At 48.1% G+C, this 15807-nt stretch overlaps 1 protein-coding gene and 1 non-coding gene across 4 annotated transcripts; one reads left to right on the top strand and one right to left on the bottom strand.

Moving 5' to 3' along the window:
- Nucleotides 1-1252: 1252 nt before the first annotated feature.
- On the bottom strand, nt 1253-4771 carry PNRC2 (proline rich nuclear receptor coactivator 2). 3 transcript variants are annotated; one of them, XM_075552436.1, is made up of 3 exons: nt 4588-4771; nt 3602-3801; nt 1253-3267 (listed from the first exon to the last, which is right to left on the bottom strand). In XM_075552436.1, exon 3 carries the CDS (start codon nt 3247-3249, stop codon nt 2827-2829), a length of 423 nt encoding a protein of 140 aa, XP_075408551.1. In that variant the 5' UTR covers nt 3250-3267; nt 3602-3801; nt 4588-4771; the 3' UTR covers nt 1253-2826. The 3 variants fall into 3 exon arrangements, with proteins under 3 accessions (XP_075408551.1, XP_075408568.1, XP_075408560.1); XM_075552453.1 differs by having other exon boundaries at nt 3602-3796; XM_075552445.1 differs by lacking the exon at nt 4588-4771 and adding an exon at nt 4363-4513.
- A 10622-nt stretch (nt 4772-15393) lies between these two features.
- LOC142438000 (U1 spliceosomal RNA) lies at nt 15394-15552 on the top strand. Its single transcript, XR_012782491.1, has one exon. It is a non-coding gene; the product is annotated as a U1 spliceosomal RNA (small nuclear RNA).
- The last annotated feature ends 255 nt before the right edge of the window (nt 15553-15807 follow it).

Here is a 15807-nt window from a genome sequence, read left to right as displayed (position 1 = left end):
ACAGTTTACTAGGGTGGAACCTTCTGGGTGAGAAACCATAGCTGTTAGATGTAATTCAAGGTCTCGCAGCTATTGAGATTCTTGATCGTGGCTTTCTAAATTTGGTGGGGGGGGGATTGGTTTTTACAATATTTACAAAATTTCAAAGGACAGTCTGACAGCGTAGCATTAGCTCTGAAATGTGTCATAGCAGTGATGGTGAAAACACGCATTCAGAAACATCCACTCACAGTCCACTAGTCACTTGGAAAGGTTCCTTTAGGGGTTTTCTTTCTACCTCTCCTTCCAAGTGTAGGTTATGTTGAGTTTCTGTGTTCTTGCTTCACACATGTAAAGAATTGCTCCAACTGCCCCCCTCCCCCAAATAAAAATTCGGACATGTAACTTCCTTTCACTGAGAAGTATTTCTGTCGGAAATCCCCCCCCCCTTGTGCCTGTGCTTTTCCAGATCATGTTCTGGGAAGCTACACTGGTCTGAGCCCCTTGGTACAATGAGTGGCTGCTGCAAAACAAACGGTTGATGGCTCGCTCAGTCCCCGTCCCATATCGTGTCTCTCCCCCGCCCCCCCTCCCGTCACCCAGCAGTAGGAAGATGAGGCCCTTCTGCACTGCAGTGCCACTGCGTGAACTGACCCAATGGCAACAAATTTCACTCTAATTCGTGCATGAATACTTGTTTGTACTCTTGGTTTTCACAAATACATTCATTCGGGAGTCTAATCACTTTCCTGTAGACTAACCAGTTGTGTAACAATTTCTCCAGTATTTTGATCCTTTCATTCGTCTACCCTGAAATCCACCAAAAATGTTTCAGCAAGCACTTAACTCATTTTGACACTTAAACTGTATGTAAAGACCTAAGTTAAATATAGCTTTCAATGTCACCAATTACCCTGCAGCAAAAGAAATTGGACAATCATTGGTATTAGTCTTCAAAACTGTTGGTGAAAAATGGAGCTGTGCTTTGTGTTCAATGCTCTTCAGCCTATCAATTCAAAAGTACGGAGGTGTGGGTCTTACCAGCTTAACCCTAAGAGCAGTGCTGCTCTCTACATTTAGACCATCTTAAAATGTAAGCGGGGAGACATAATTTTAGCCAGCGGTGTGTGTTTTCTATGGGAGAGGGGGAATCAAGAACAGGTCCTCTAATTGGTTCTTAATCAAATGTCAACATCAAATAAGTAAAATTAGTTGCCTCTTCTAAGTGTGCTTGTGAAAAGTAAACATTAGGCAGTCACGGCAATTTCTTAAATAAAAACAAACCACTAGGGGAGAAAAATTTATTTACTTAAATTTCATGTGTCAAATTCTTATAAAGCGCTGTATAATTTTGTCTTTAGGATACCAATATTAGACTGGGACATTTTATCTGGATTTATTTGAAGTTCATTTAGTCATTCTGCTTATAAACACACCTAAGCTGCCAAACTAGAAAATAGCTTTTGCCATGAGAAATTTTATAATTAACCTCCACATTTTTATCTTAAATTGATACTGGGATTGGGGGTAATTCATTAGGCAAAGAATACTTGTCGATCAAAATATTGTGCAAGAAAGTTTGCTTATGTGGCCACCGTGGGGCTGCACCTACTCATGACGACAAAAGTACGCTGGCATTGGGTGACTTGTATCTGGTTACAAAATCCTGGTCTAAGTCAAAATATTAAAGGTTGTTAGCAGGATCTTTTTAATACTTAATCTTTGGGTTTAAGGGGGAAAAGTTACCGTATATGCTCATGTGTAAGCTGAGCTTTTCAGTACATTTTTAATGTAGATTGTGGTAAAATAGGTGCCTTGGCTGATATTTGGGTCAGCTTATACTTGAGTATATATGGTATGTGCTACATTTCACATCTCTTAAAAATAGAAAGTGTTTCAGCAGCTTGAACTTTTTTCATTATAAGACATCTTACCCTACAATTTTCTTTGAAATATAGCTTACAACCAGATCAATTAGAACGTACATACACTGGCACTTTAGCACAAAGGCAAACTTAAAATTATTTGAAGCTTTAAAATTAGGTCGTATAAAAACAGTCTATGGTCTTACATTCAGCAAATTCATACTAAAAATAGTCTTTGTAGCATAAAAGCCAACAAAACCTTACATATGCCACACATTTATTACATTATTTACATGGCTCTTTCCTAGATATTTAAAACATTTTACAACCCTCTGCTTTGCACCAAGCTTTGCAGGGTGGTTCGTATCGCTGTCAATAGCTCATGCAGTGCGGGAACACAAGTGTACTTTGAAAGCTATTCAGCCAGTACTGCGTGGGAAATGGTTTGGTGCAGTCAGAAATAGGGCTCTTGGTGTGTACTGTGCCACTTAAGGCCCTAGTTTCACCACTAAATACTAAAATACAACTACCCACTAAGAAAAATTCACATTTTCTTCTAGCAATACGTCAAGTTGGCCTATTACTGTCAAGGGTTTCTAGAACAGTAAACTTTCAAGATTTCCACCCTAGTTTGTCGGAGCTATCTGCTTATAATCTCAACCATTTGTTTTCAACAAGTAAATCTACTGAACCATGAATGATAAATTAGTATTTCCCCCAATAGAAAGTAGAAAAAGCTTGATTCATCACTCCCAAAATCTAAACTGGAAATGGTTTCACAATTAAAGAGTTAAGTCAAATGAAAACATAATTATCAAGTAAATATTGTCATGAGTTGCACTGATAAAATCAGTACACCACAGTGCACGTAAAACAAGTAATCGTTTTCTATATTAGTTTTACAGAAATAGATTAGTTTGCTAGTGGATTTGTTTCAGACCCACTTTTTTAGGATACTTAAATGTAAACATTAGTACTTATTTTATACCTGCACTTTAAGTAAGGTTTTCAGTTGAAATGTCATCATTTCTTGATCAGAAGGATGAAAGGAAACAGGAACCCAGTGGCTTGGTGGTTGAGGGAGAACACTGGGGGATGGTGGCTCACTAAATTTGGCTCCAGCATAGTTCTGGTTTGTTTGAGACTTAAACCGTAGGCTGGGGTTTGAAAAGCTAGAGTTCCAATTTTGATTATTTGGAAAATGTACTTTGTTCTTCCCCCCACTTTGCATGGCCTGCCACGCAACTGCTGATGTATTACAGCTATGTCCTCTTTCTTTTTTCTTATGAACAATCTTCATCTGGGAATTCTGATCCTTGGTCTTCTGTCTGTTAAGCTGCTGTTGGTTCTTGCTAATGTTTCTAGATTGGGGGACTGCTATGTTAAACCTCTCTCCACCACCCATCGTCAGCTTCTCTGTCACCTAGATAGAAGTGAATGGAAAGAAAACAAGACATTTAAAGTTCAGAAAGGGATGTTCAGAGTTTTCTTTAAAACGTTTCTTCTAAAGCCACAAAGTGCAATTCTAGAACTTTTAAGGGAAAACTCAAAAATTGACCATTCATTTGCTTTAACTTTTAGAAAGAGCAAGCTATTCACACTTTAGTACATATACAACCTTTACTACTTGAACCCAAAACAAAAAATCCTCGCCCACAAATTAAACAATCCTTTTTTGAGGAGGAAGGGTGGGGTGGATTTAGAATTTGAGTCCTACAGACTGCCCAGAACAATTCACCATTACAATGTGACTGTACCTTTCGGTCTGCTTTTCAGATTGTAGGGTTTCCGCAGTCTGCCCTCTTCCTGGTTGCCAAGCCCGGGAGAATAGGTGCTTTCGGAGTCCTTTCCTTTGTCTGAACACAGACGTTCTCATGGGCTGATCTGCCGAGTCCAGCCTGGGAGCTGAGGCCAACATCTGAGTCTCCTCCGCACACACGCTTGAGAGAAGCCTTTGCTAGAAAAGATGAGTCCAAAATGCGGGGGAGGGTACCCATTTACATTCATTGCTAATCATCCACTATTATAAACAGCTACTTTTTGAACCAATGGCTTCCTTGAGCCTCCTCATCTGCCATCTCTGTGAGATCCCGAAACCCCTGGGGACTTTTGGAAAGGACGCCTGTCTTCCAGTCACGGCACAAGTTACTTTTTTCCTGGGAAGAACTTTTCAAATTTTCATGCGAATTCTGTGACCAGAAAGTTTACTCGAAATGAACATGCTCGCCTTTACAGTCATACCAAGCAATTGGCTTAACTCTCCTTACAAAAAGGATCCATGAGATTGCGGTCTTTGGATCTAGCGAGCAGCCTCTCCCGGCGTCTACCGCAGGCCGAGCTAGACTCCGCCGAGTCTGCCACCGAGGTCGGCGTCCCCCGCCCGTTAAATCGTAAAGCTCACGGGACGTGTGGGTCCCAGTCCCAGTCCGGCCTCTGGTCACTCCAACAAAGCAAATGGCTAGCAGTGCGCCCTGCCTTTCAAGGGGGGCCTTCCTGCTCTGCCCCCGCCGTCACTTACAGGGCTAGTATTTAGCATCAAGAGTGCGGGACTTTGCGTCCTTCACAACTCAAACCCGGCCGGCTCTTCGCCGGGATGCTCGGAGCGGAGCGGCTTTCTTGAGCCGGAGTCCGGGAGCAGGTCCGATCGGGACCCCGCGCCCCCGAGAAGGCTTTCGTTCCCTCCTGCCAACAATGGGGAGCGCAGCTGCCAACATGGCCGCGCCCGCAGCGCCGCCCCACTCACCGACTTCGAGCTGGGAACGACGGCCGCGGCGGCTCCTGCGCGACGCCGACGCCTCCCTCCCTGCCCCGGAGCGATGAGGCTCGAGACCAGCGAAGCCGGCGAGCACAGACAAGGGAGCTGGGGACCACCTCGGGGCCTCCGACCTGGCCGCCGCCGCCTGCTTCCGCCGACAAAATGGAGGTGGCGACGAGCGTCGGAACGGGGCCGACATCACCCACGGCCAATCAACTCACGCCGACGTGGGGCCGGGCCAATGAGGAGCGGGTTGCCGCCTGTTGCTGGGGCGGGGCGGGGCGGGGGCGGCGGCCGGAGAGGGAGCGGGCATTGCCTGGGGTTTGAAACGCTGCTGGCGAGGAGCACGTCGGGAAGAAGCGCTGCGGGCCGGGGCCGGGGTCCTCGGCCTCCTGCGGCCCCCGCTGTCCCCGCCCTGCGCGGACCGGCCCCCACCCCCTGCCGGCGCCCTCCGCGTTGCTCTCCGCGCCCCCGACGCGACGCGGCCGCCCGCCCCTCGGGCCACCCGGAATCGAAGGCCAGCCGGCCAGCACCCAAGCCTACCTCGGCCCTTTACACGGTCCATTTACCCGCGAGCGTTTTAAGGCCCCTCCTCACGTGTGTAAGGACGCGTGCCCAGCTGCTTTCCATGGCCTGCATTCGCCTCACTTGTCAGTCCTTCCTTCCTGACACGCCTTGCGTCCTGTGCCTCAGGAAACAATTATTCAGAACTTCGCCGTCAACATGGGGCTTGTCTCTCACACCTCAAGTTGGTCTCTTCCTCCTCAGTGACCGCACTGAGTCTGAACTTCAATTAGGGCAGTGGTTCTCCACCTTCCTCATGCCACGACGCTTCCATACAGCTCCTCATGTGGTGACCCTCCCCCTCCTCCCAACCCCCCAACCATCACATTATTTTCTTTGCCACTTCATCACTGTCATTTTGCTACTGTGATGAATCGGGAGACCTCTGTGAAAGGGTCGTTCGACCCCCAGGTTGAGAACCGCTGAATTAGACCCTGTATCTCACCAAAGGGCACTGTAAGCTTAGTTGCCGCTAGGACAGTAGTGCTAGGGTGCCTGGGCTGTAAATATTTCCAGAAGCCAGCAGCTTCGTGCCCCTCCCCCACCTGCTGATGGGTTTTGCATTACCGTATATACTCGAGTATAAGCCGAGGTACCTAATTATCACCTGGGAAACCAGAAAAACTGATTGACTCCAGTATAAGCCTAGGGTGGGAAATTCAGGGTGTGAATTAACACAGAGACCAGAGGGGAGAGACAGAGCACAGCCTTACCAGTTTAGCTGCTGGGTAAGTGAATCACTATGGGTGCTTCTGCGTCCTCGTCATAGGATGGCTCTGGTTGGTTAGATGTGAGTAAACAAACATTCAAAGCCCTGCAGTGTCAGCTTTGAATGAACAGCGGAGGAACGGCAATCACCCGCTGGGGTACCACTGACCCATGTATAAGCCGAACTCCAATTTTTCAGCATCACTGACCCATGTATAAGCCGAACCCCAGTTTTTCAGCATCAAAAAATGTGCTTATACACGAGTATATCCCGTAGGCTGTGTTCTTTGGAGAAGCACAAGCAGTGACGCTGTATGCACACAGAAAGATTTATCTCTAAAAATGGCTCAGACCGTTGTAGAAGTGGGTACGTCCAGGCCAGTTCAAGCCCATGGGTCAGATATAAGCTGGGGCTTCCCCTAGACTCTAGGGCAGCAGTTCTCAACCCGTGGGTCTCCACCCCTATGAGGGTCAAACAACTTGTTCACAGGGGTCACCCGATTCATAACATCAGCAAGATTACAGTGATGAAGTAGCAATGAAAATAATTTTATGGTTGGGGGCACCATAACATGAGGAATTGTATCAAAGGGTCTGGGCATTAGGAAGGTTGAGAGCCACTGCTCTAGGGGAAGGGGCTGATGCACAGCAAGCAAGAAGATGGACTAGGAAGACCACAAGCTAGGGGATGCAGAGTTGAATGAATACAAGGTGGAAGTCTGCTAATGGCTCCTGGGATCGTCTGGCAATATAACAAGGTCAATAAACCAGATGGCAGGGTCCTGATCCAGAAGTAACAATGAGCTAGCTTCTGCAGAACGGACTAAACTGAGGAGTAAGACTCCACCTGTTCTTCCCAAAACTGCTTGGCTGCTTGACAGACAGTCCCATCATGGAGTTCACCAAACCAGGCTACATCATAAAATGGAAAATCCTCCCCACCCAAATTGACATGCTCCCTGGGCCAGCAACAAGTACCTCAGCTGGCAGTCGTTTCTTTGCTTAGTAGAGTGACCCGAACTTTCATTCCTGAAGAGCATAGGCCATTAGTAGACATGTCAGAATTGGGTTGTTATAGTTGGCTTTCATCACAGGACAGGTGGCATACTAAAGGACGACCTCCAGACTTGGGTTCCACGTATATCCTTTCCTTCCATTACCCAACACTAATCCAACTTCCCCTTGGTAATCAGGATCAATCACACCACGCAATACAGGAGCACGATTCGTTACTGTTGATCCAGAGGCATGAGTCCCAAATAGCCAGGAGGTATTCCTACAGTTTAATGGAATCAGTCCTGGATCTCCAGGCAGGTGTATTACAACCTTTGGGTCTAAGACCTAGACACAAAAAGCATAGCGTTGCAGGGACAGGAAGCCAAAAATGTTGCAGTGGGTCAGTAGGGGGGATAGTGAGTGGTGCCACTCCCATTTCTACTCCTTGGTTTCTAGACCTGTGGATCCTGGCTACTGGAGACACAGCACTTTGTACTGGACCTCGGTTAAGAGCACATACCGCCTCCTATAGACATTGCAAACCCTGCAAGGTGTTGCCTGCTAGCTGGTGCTGTAATTGTGTCTTTAGAAGTCCATTCTACTGTTGTATCAAGCCAACTGCTTCAGGAAGATGGGGAACATGATAAGACAGGTGGGTTCCATGTGCATGACCCCACTGATAAACTGCATTTGCCGTAAAGTGAGGAGTCCCTTGGTCTGACGATGCTGCGCCTGATAAAACCACAAAGGTAGTTTTGACAGAAGCATCGCAGGCTGTCCCGTCCCGCGGGAACTTCAACGCAGACCCTGGAGGAGGGAGTGGGAACTGGGGGAACAAGAGACATGAGAAATGGAGACAAGACCGCACTCTGATTAAGTCTCATTTATTGAGTAAAAGGCTACAGCTTATATAGGCCAGGGAAAGGGAAACAAGCCGCAGGTGTTTCCCTGAGAACAATGACCGCAGAACAAACAGTTCCTGTGGAAAGTTACAGAGCTCAGCCAAGCAAGATCAAGACAATGGCTGGGCCTTGTGACTCCCGACAGGAGGCAGGGATGGCAATTCCACATCTCTTTCAATAAGAATGGAATTCTGCCCCTTTCCATGAAGAAGTGGTTCTTTATCATTAAACCTGCCACCAGATTGTTGGTTAGTCTCCCAAAGGAATGGTCCCATATCTTGGACTCAGTGTTGATCTCTGCTCAAGATTGGTATTCAGCAGTGTCAGTGGCCAGGTCAGCCTCGGTGAGAACAAGTCCATGTTGCTGAGCCGACACATAACCTCTATCCCAGGCACCACAGTCACTTTGGTGGTGGTGGTGGTGAGGGAGGGGGCAACACTAGGTATAGTGTATTGATGGTCCAGGACAAAGGTGGGCTCTAAGGCCCTCCCCTTCTTCAAGGGATCTGCATGAAATAATTGATGAGGGGATTTCTCAGTGTGTTGGGGGACCGAGTTGGGGAAAAGACTCCCCAGCCGCTGAGGGCCTCTCTTCCTCCAGTGTTGTTGCTGGGACTGGGGACCCAGGGAGGTGCTTACTCGTTGGAGGTCATGTGGACCATAAGGTCCACCACTCTTTTGCGGGAGCCAAATTCATCATCATACCAGGAAATGAGCTTGACACAGTGGTCATTGAAGGCAAAGCCAGCCCCAGCACCACAGCTGTCACTGTTGAAGTCATAGGAGACAACTTGGTCCTCAGTGTAGCTCAGGATGCCCTTTGGGGGGCCATCTGATGCTGCTTCACCACCACCTTGATGTCGTCGTCCTTGTCAGCTTTCTCCAGATGGCAGGTGAGATCCTCGACCGACGCACTGTGGGTGGGGACACAGAAGGACATGCCAGTGAGTTTCCCATTCAGCTCTGGGATACCCCTGCCCGCAGCCTTGGCTATACCCATAGATGCAGGGATGATGCTCTGGGCACCAGCCTCACCCCACTTGATGTTGGGATCTCGCGCCTGGAAGATGGAGATGGACTTCCCATTGATTATAAGCTTCCCATTCTCAGCCTTGACGGTGCCATTGAATGTGCCATGGGTGGAATCACACTGGAGCATGTAAACCATTTAGTTCAGGTCAATGAAGGGGTCATTGGTGGCAACAATGTCCATTTTTCCAAAGTTGAAAGCAGCCCTGGTGACCAGGTGCCCATGCAGCCAAACCCGTTTACGCCAGCCTTCGTCGTGTCTCCGGGATGCAGCTGGGACTGCCTGGGAAGAAGTGGCTTCCTGTCGAACAAGGAGGAACAGAACCCCACACGGTCACTTTTTTCACGCACCCATTGGGCGAGGGCAGGAGGTGCTGGGGAAAGAACATGACTGGTTTCCACAGAACGTGTCATCCTGTTCCTTTGAGTGTCAAAATCCTCAGCTGCAGAGGTAACCTTTGGTGAGTATTCCCAGAAAACACTAACATCTGCACTCTTTTGGCCCTTGAGAGACCATCAGCATGAGGCCATGATGGTGTCCAAGGAGCCACAGCAAATCAACCACTTCAGTAAGCCTTGGGAAATAGAGGAAACTCACAAAATCATGATCAGCTGCTCATCGGTTCACCACAGCTGCAGGTAGAACTACAGACATGGGAAAGGGCCCCTAATTGGGCTAGGTAAACCATTGCACATAGAAAATCTTAAGAGAACTGGTTCAGGGCTCCATGACCGAGACCGTCAGGGTATGACTCTTGACTATGTACCCTAGCACCCCAATTTCCATGAAGGGCACTGGCAAGACCCTGAAGCCGAGGCTCCCCGCTCCTGGACTGGCTAGGATAGAGGTAGTAATCCCTTGTCAAACACACTCTGCCTGTGAGGAAATAAAACTTTTCACATTTCAGGTCCAGGATCACAAAGAAAACAGGAGGCTGAGCGTGTGGTGACTCAAAATGGATTTGAGGCTCCCCCTGTATAGCATCACCTGCAACCCTCAACCCAAAGTCCCTGTCGTTGAGTCATTCCAGCTCAAAAGGAACCTGTAGGAGTGGGGAGCCCTGGTGACATCAGGGATTTGCAGTCTCAGAAACCCACAAGGGCACTCCTACTCTGCCTTACAGGGTAAGCCTGGTGCTCAGAATGGAAGTCCTGCGATCGAGCAAAGGAACTGCTTCTTGGGAGGAGATGGATAAGCGACCCAGGGTGGGTCTTTTCGAAGAGAAAACTAATGTCTGTTACAAATGGTTCCACGATAGATGGCCTCAAGCCAATTTTGTTACCTTACGTTCGTTGCAGGGTTTATACGTGCTGACTTGTTCCTAAATCCCATGTAATTCCATTTCATCCAGTTTTCACTGCCATCACCACCTATCTATCCCCCAGTCCAACCCAAGCTTCCATGTTCTCGTCATGGAGCCTAACGAAAGCTGCCGCATCTTAAAAGAAATGTGTTGATCATCTGAATCTGGTAAAATATATAAAGCTACTTTTGAGCAGGGTGGTTTCCTGGTGTTAATGATAGCCAAATAGGATGTACCTGGTAAGCCAGCTGCCAGCTTGCTTGAAAGTATAATCTGTTTCCCTAAAACTCAAGAAGCGCATTTAGACCTCCAGCCAGATCACAACTGTTTCATACGCTCCAAGACTGTGACCTCAGAAATTGCTCTTAAAATATGTCTATTTTAATACACTAGTCTGTAAAGTAGATTTTCAGGGTTCAGTCTGAGCTAGTTCTGTGTTTCTAAATGTTTTAGGATACCAAAATGTCTTTCATATCCATCTCTTGTGTACTCCCACCTCTTCCTCCTTCCTCTCTGTCCTACAGTACTGTTTGTTTCAGTCCTGCAAAGTTTTTTTTGTAAATATTTCACAAAGTGCCAGGAACATCTCTTCCAGGCACATGGGTGAAAAATCTCCTCTAAGACACAGCGCTAGAGTTGGTTCACAGGCTGCTGGTGACAAGAGTGACCCTGAAAGCAAAATGTCAGCATAGGTTAAAGCCAATAAACAAATGCACTGCCAATGAGTCAAAGCTGACTCCTAGTGACGCTATCAGACAGGGTAGAGCTGCCCCTGAGGGTCTCCCAGAGTGTAACTCGAAGTCAAAATGCTGGTGGCTTCAAACGACTGTGGTCAGCAGCCCAGTGCTTAGTCCACTGCGCCACCAGAGCTCCTAGGTTAAAGCACTCTAAAACCAAAACCAAACTCAGTACTCTGAGTTCATGCTGGCGCAGAGCAACCCCTTGTGGGTTTCTGAAACTGCTCAAGGGAGTAGAAAACCCCATCTTTCTCATGTGGAAATGCTGGTGGTTTTGAACAGCGGATCAGGCAGCCCCACATGTTGCCTCCACACCACCCGGTCTCAGAATCTGGCAAATGCCTGTCAAGGAAAGCAAGGCCAGCACAATTCTCATGAGAGAATCAGAATGGAAAGTCAAAGGCTGTCGAGGTAGGAGACCCTACTCTTTGACACCCAGCTGGGCCCCCCTGGGGAAAGGATTCTGGGCTCTCGACATGTCACCACATTCCTCATTTCCTCACTTCTCAAGTGCCTCTCAGGTAAGTCCTCCTGATAGTCCTTGGGGAAAGCATCCGTGTTCCATTTTCCTTTTTGCTTTTCAAGACCCGTAAGCTTCCCTCTCTGGCTTTCGCTCGCACATCAGCTTGCCCCACCTTGAGATGGTCCCTCGGCCCCTGGCTCCCTCTCAGCATTAGCTGCCTTTAGGACCCTGACTTCCTCTCCACTTCTGGACTTGCATCTTCTGACTTGTCTTCCTCTTCAGGCTCGGCTTCACTCTGGGTTTTTCCCAGCTTTCCTTCACTGTCCTGGTAGTTTTTCCACGTTGAGATGCTGCTTCTTTTCCCGTTCTGCAGGGCCACGGGACAGGTTCTCCCCTCGCACAGTGCTGGGAGCAACAGATGCCCAGACCTGGCCACAGAGCGCCCCCTACCTGCAGGGCTCACAGCACCCCGACCTTGCCCACCGCTGCCGGGGAGCTGGTGCTGCTGGGGCCACACCCAAGTGCCGTGAGGACCAGGACGCTGGGTAAGCTACTCGCTTCAGGTCACCCACAGCTAGCCTTCCCTTCCCTCGGCCCCCAACCCAGATGATCCACGGAGCTGAGGAGAGAAGAGCTTGGAGTGGGGGCCACTGAGAAGGAGACAAATTGATGGTTCAAACTGCATTAGAGAATAGTCTAAATATTGAGAAAATCATTCAAGACCATCACTACCAAGAATTCATTTTTCCCTTCTGTTGTCCTCTGAATCTTATCTGAACATTACTTTTCTGCCACGCCCTCTAGACTCAGGAGATTTGTATAATCATGTTTTGCTTACACAATTTCATTTACTCCTGACAACAACCTTATGTTAGATACCATTAAAAAAATCCTTTTCTTGGGGACTCATACAGCTCTTTTCATAATCCATCCATCCATCCACTGTGTCAAGCATATTTGTACATATGCTGCCATCATCATTTTCAAAATATTTTCTTTCTACTTGAGCCCTTGGTACCAGCTCATTTCCCCCCTTCCCACACCCTCCCTCCCTCATGAACGCTTGATAATTCATTTTTTAAAAGTTTTTCATGTCTTACACCAACCGCTGTTTCCCTTCACCCACTTTTCTGTTGTCCATTCCTCTGGGAGGGGGTTATATGTAGATCATTGTGATTAGCTGCCCCTGTCTTCCCCCACCTTCCTATTACCCTCTTGGTATCGCTACTCTCATTGGTCCTGGGGGGGTTATCTGTCCTGGATTCCCTGTGTTTCCAGCTCTGATCAGTACCAGTGCACATGCTATGTTCTAGCCGGATTTGTAAGGTAGAATTGGGGTCATGATAGTGGGGGCAAGGAAGTATTTAGGAACTAGAGGAAAGTTGTAAGTTTCGTCGGTGCTATACTGCACCCTGACTGGCTCATCTCTTCCTTGTGACCCTCCTGTAAGGGGATGTCCAATGTGTACAGATGGGCTTTGGGTCTCCACTCTGCGCCCCTCCCCCCCTCATTCACATTGATAAGATTTTTTGTTCTGGGTCTTTGATGCCTGATACCTGATCCCATCAACATGTCATGATCACACAGGCTGGTGTGCTTCTTCCATGTGGACTTTGTTGCTTCTCAGCTAGATAGCAGCTTATTTATCTTAAAACCTTTAAGACCCCAGACGCTATATCTCTTGTTAGCTGGACAGCTTCAGTTTTCTTCACCACATTTGCTTAATCACCCATTTTGTCTTCAATGATCCTGTTGGGAAGGTGAGTATCACAGAATTATTGGAACAAAGTGTTCTTGAGTTGAGGGAGTACTTGCGTAGAGGTTCAATGTCTGTCTGCTATCTTAATACTTACCATATAAATATATGCACATACATCTATTTCCCTATTGTTACATATAAATATATTTACCTATGCACATCCCTGTATTTAGACCTCTATAAATGCCCTTTGCCTCCTAGTTCTTTGCTCTATTTCCTTTTACTTTCCTCTTGTCCCACTGTCATGCTCAGCCTTCATTTGGGTTTCAGTAATTCCTCTCAGTTACATTGCCCTTGATCAAGCCCCCACCCCCAGGCATCCTGCCCTCCTCACTATCAATTTTAGATCACTTGTTCCCTTGTCCCTGGGTTTGTTGATACCCCCCTTCCTTTCCCCCACCTCTCCCTCTCCTGTGCACCTCCCCCCAAACCATCAGTCCCGGTTTTTTCTCCTCCAGATTTTTTATCCCGCCTGCCTTATCTAGATAGACTTGCAGAGACAATAATAGGCACAAAAAACAAGACAGAGCAAAACAACAACAAAATACACAAAAAAGAAAAGTTCATAAGTAGTTCCAGGTCTGTTGACCTTTAGGAGTGTTTTCCAGTTGAGTGCCTTCCCCTGACCCCACAGTCTGTTTTTGGTCTTCCCTGGGGACTTCATTGCTTTGCTCCCCTTGCGGGTCTGTTGCACGCCCTTAATATTTCGTCCGGTGTGGTGGGGTCAGATGGGGTACAATTCCTGCTCAGCGTCTCCTGTGTTGTCCCTCCATAGCGCTATGGGTCAGTGAGGGACATGTCTATGGTCCTCTGTGTGCATTGGCTGTTCTGAGCAGGAATATCATCCCCGGGTTGGTGGGCCAGGATGTGTTCCACTCTCTCTTTTTCCGTAAATACCATTTTGGTTTCCTCTATACCAATGAAGCATCTGACCAGTTTAAAGCTCAGAGCTACCCACTAAAGGGGCAGAAGCCAGGCTCTATCCCCCGTGCACCTGATGCTGCTTGGGCAATAGGAAGCGTGCGCCCTGTCCTCTAGCTGAACCGGGTTCTGTGCTTGGCGGCCTTCCCAAAAGACCTGTTAGGAGCCTTGCCACGTCACAGACTGCCAGCACCGTCCTTCATTTACCTTTACCGAGGACTGCCGCAGCCTAGAACGGGAGCGCAGGCGCTAAAAGAATGCCCTCCTCAGAACATCTGATACAACTTCTGCACATCCCACACTGCCTTTGAAAGTCCATCCCACCAACACAATTCAATGAGGGACTCTCAGTTTAAATAGGAAAGGCATCAGGAGACAGATCAGCCACAAGCGCTGGAAGCCCGAGCTTATAAAACAACACACGCTTGTTCAGTACAAGACCTTTACTTAGCGCAGAGTTCTCTGGTGGCTACACTGAGCCAGGCACTCCACCAAGCCCCGGGGACACATGAATGCGGCTCTGACCCTGTTTCTTCTACAGTGTATTGCAGGTGGCAGCGGTGCTTGGGCAGTTGTTCCCTCAGTTCCCCTGAGAGTTAATACCAGTGGTAAACACACAAGGTCAACCTACCAAAAACATCCCCAAAGCTCATTGCTGAAGAAGCGCCATGTGCAGCTATCTACTTGGACCCTGCCTAACGGGAGAGAAGGGGGGAGTTTCCACAGCCACTGGGATTTTTGACAGAAGAACCGAATCTGCTTTAAAGCATGTGTCAGTGGGAGGCAAGATCACAGTACCTCCCCCGTTTGCAAAGAGAGCAGGTCCCCCGAGTGGCACATGGGGTATGTAGGCTTGTGTTCAACTCTGAACCTAAACATGGGCTGTTTGAGCCCGCCCAGTGGCCTGGTGGTCTGCTTTAGTAAAGATCCAGCCAAGGACGCTCTGGAGCCTTCCTGTCTGCTCTGACCCATGGGCTCGTCATGCGTGTGACTCACCTCACTAGCAGCGGGCTTGGGTGGGGTTTTCTGTGCTTAGAGGGGGAATGGAAAAGAAGGCCAGTCTGGAGAACCCGCGGTAACCCTCCTAGAAACTACATGTCACCAACTCCGTGGAGCTGGGCGACCCCCTAGGCCAATTGACCTGTGGGTGTGCTTTTGAACCTAGAACTTTGAAGAAACTGGTTTTGTGAAGTCATCTTTGAATCCAATAACAACTGTAAAATTTACCAGGAAGTAGTTTAGACAATGTTGCCTTGGGGGTGTCTTTTGGAAACGTATCCAGGTGTAGACCGTTGGGAGAAAATGGAACTCCAGAGGCTGAACAGAGCGAGGCTCTGGGGGTAGATAGCTATGTTGGGACGCCCATTTTCATGCATTGCTGATAATATGTGATATAAGAAATACAGACGCTAGACTTACCTGGCAGGGGAGAGACCATGATCGCGAAGGGGGCTTTCCCAGGGTGAGGCTCACCCATTGCACTCCGGATGTTCTGGCCCCTGCGATTTCCCCAAATGTGGGAAACCCGACTGCATAATTTGTGGTAGTGGGGGACGGCGTTCGCGCTCAAAACAAACATAGACGTTCTCATCTTCAGAACATTTTTGATACAAGTGAGTTAAACTTTGGACTGCTAACCAGAAGGTCTGCAGTACACACCCACTGGACTCTCGTCAGCAGAAAAGCGAGGCTGTTCGCTCCCGGAACGAGTTACAGTCTCAGAAACCCTGCGGAGCACCCCTCCTCTGCCCCGTTGGATCCCTGAGTTGGAAGCTCCTCTACGGCAGTGCCGTTAATGGTTCCAGGAGACAAAGTAAGTGACGTC

Source organism: Tenrec ecaudatus, chromosome 1 (assembly GCF_050624435.1).
Source record: "Tenrec ecaudatus isolate mTenEca1 chromosome 1, mTenEca1.hap1, whole genome shotgun sequence".
Classification (NCBI taxonomy): domain Eukaryota; kingdom Metazoa; phylum Chordata; class Mammalia; order Afrosoricida; family Tenrecidae; genus Tenrec; species Tenrec ecaudatus.
Note: the sequence above shows the minus strand (reverse complement) of the source record. Positions and strands in the feature narration are given on the sequence as shown.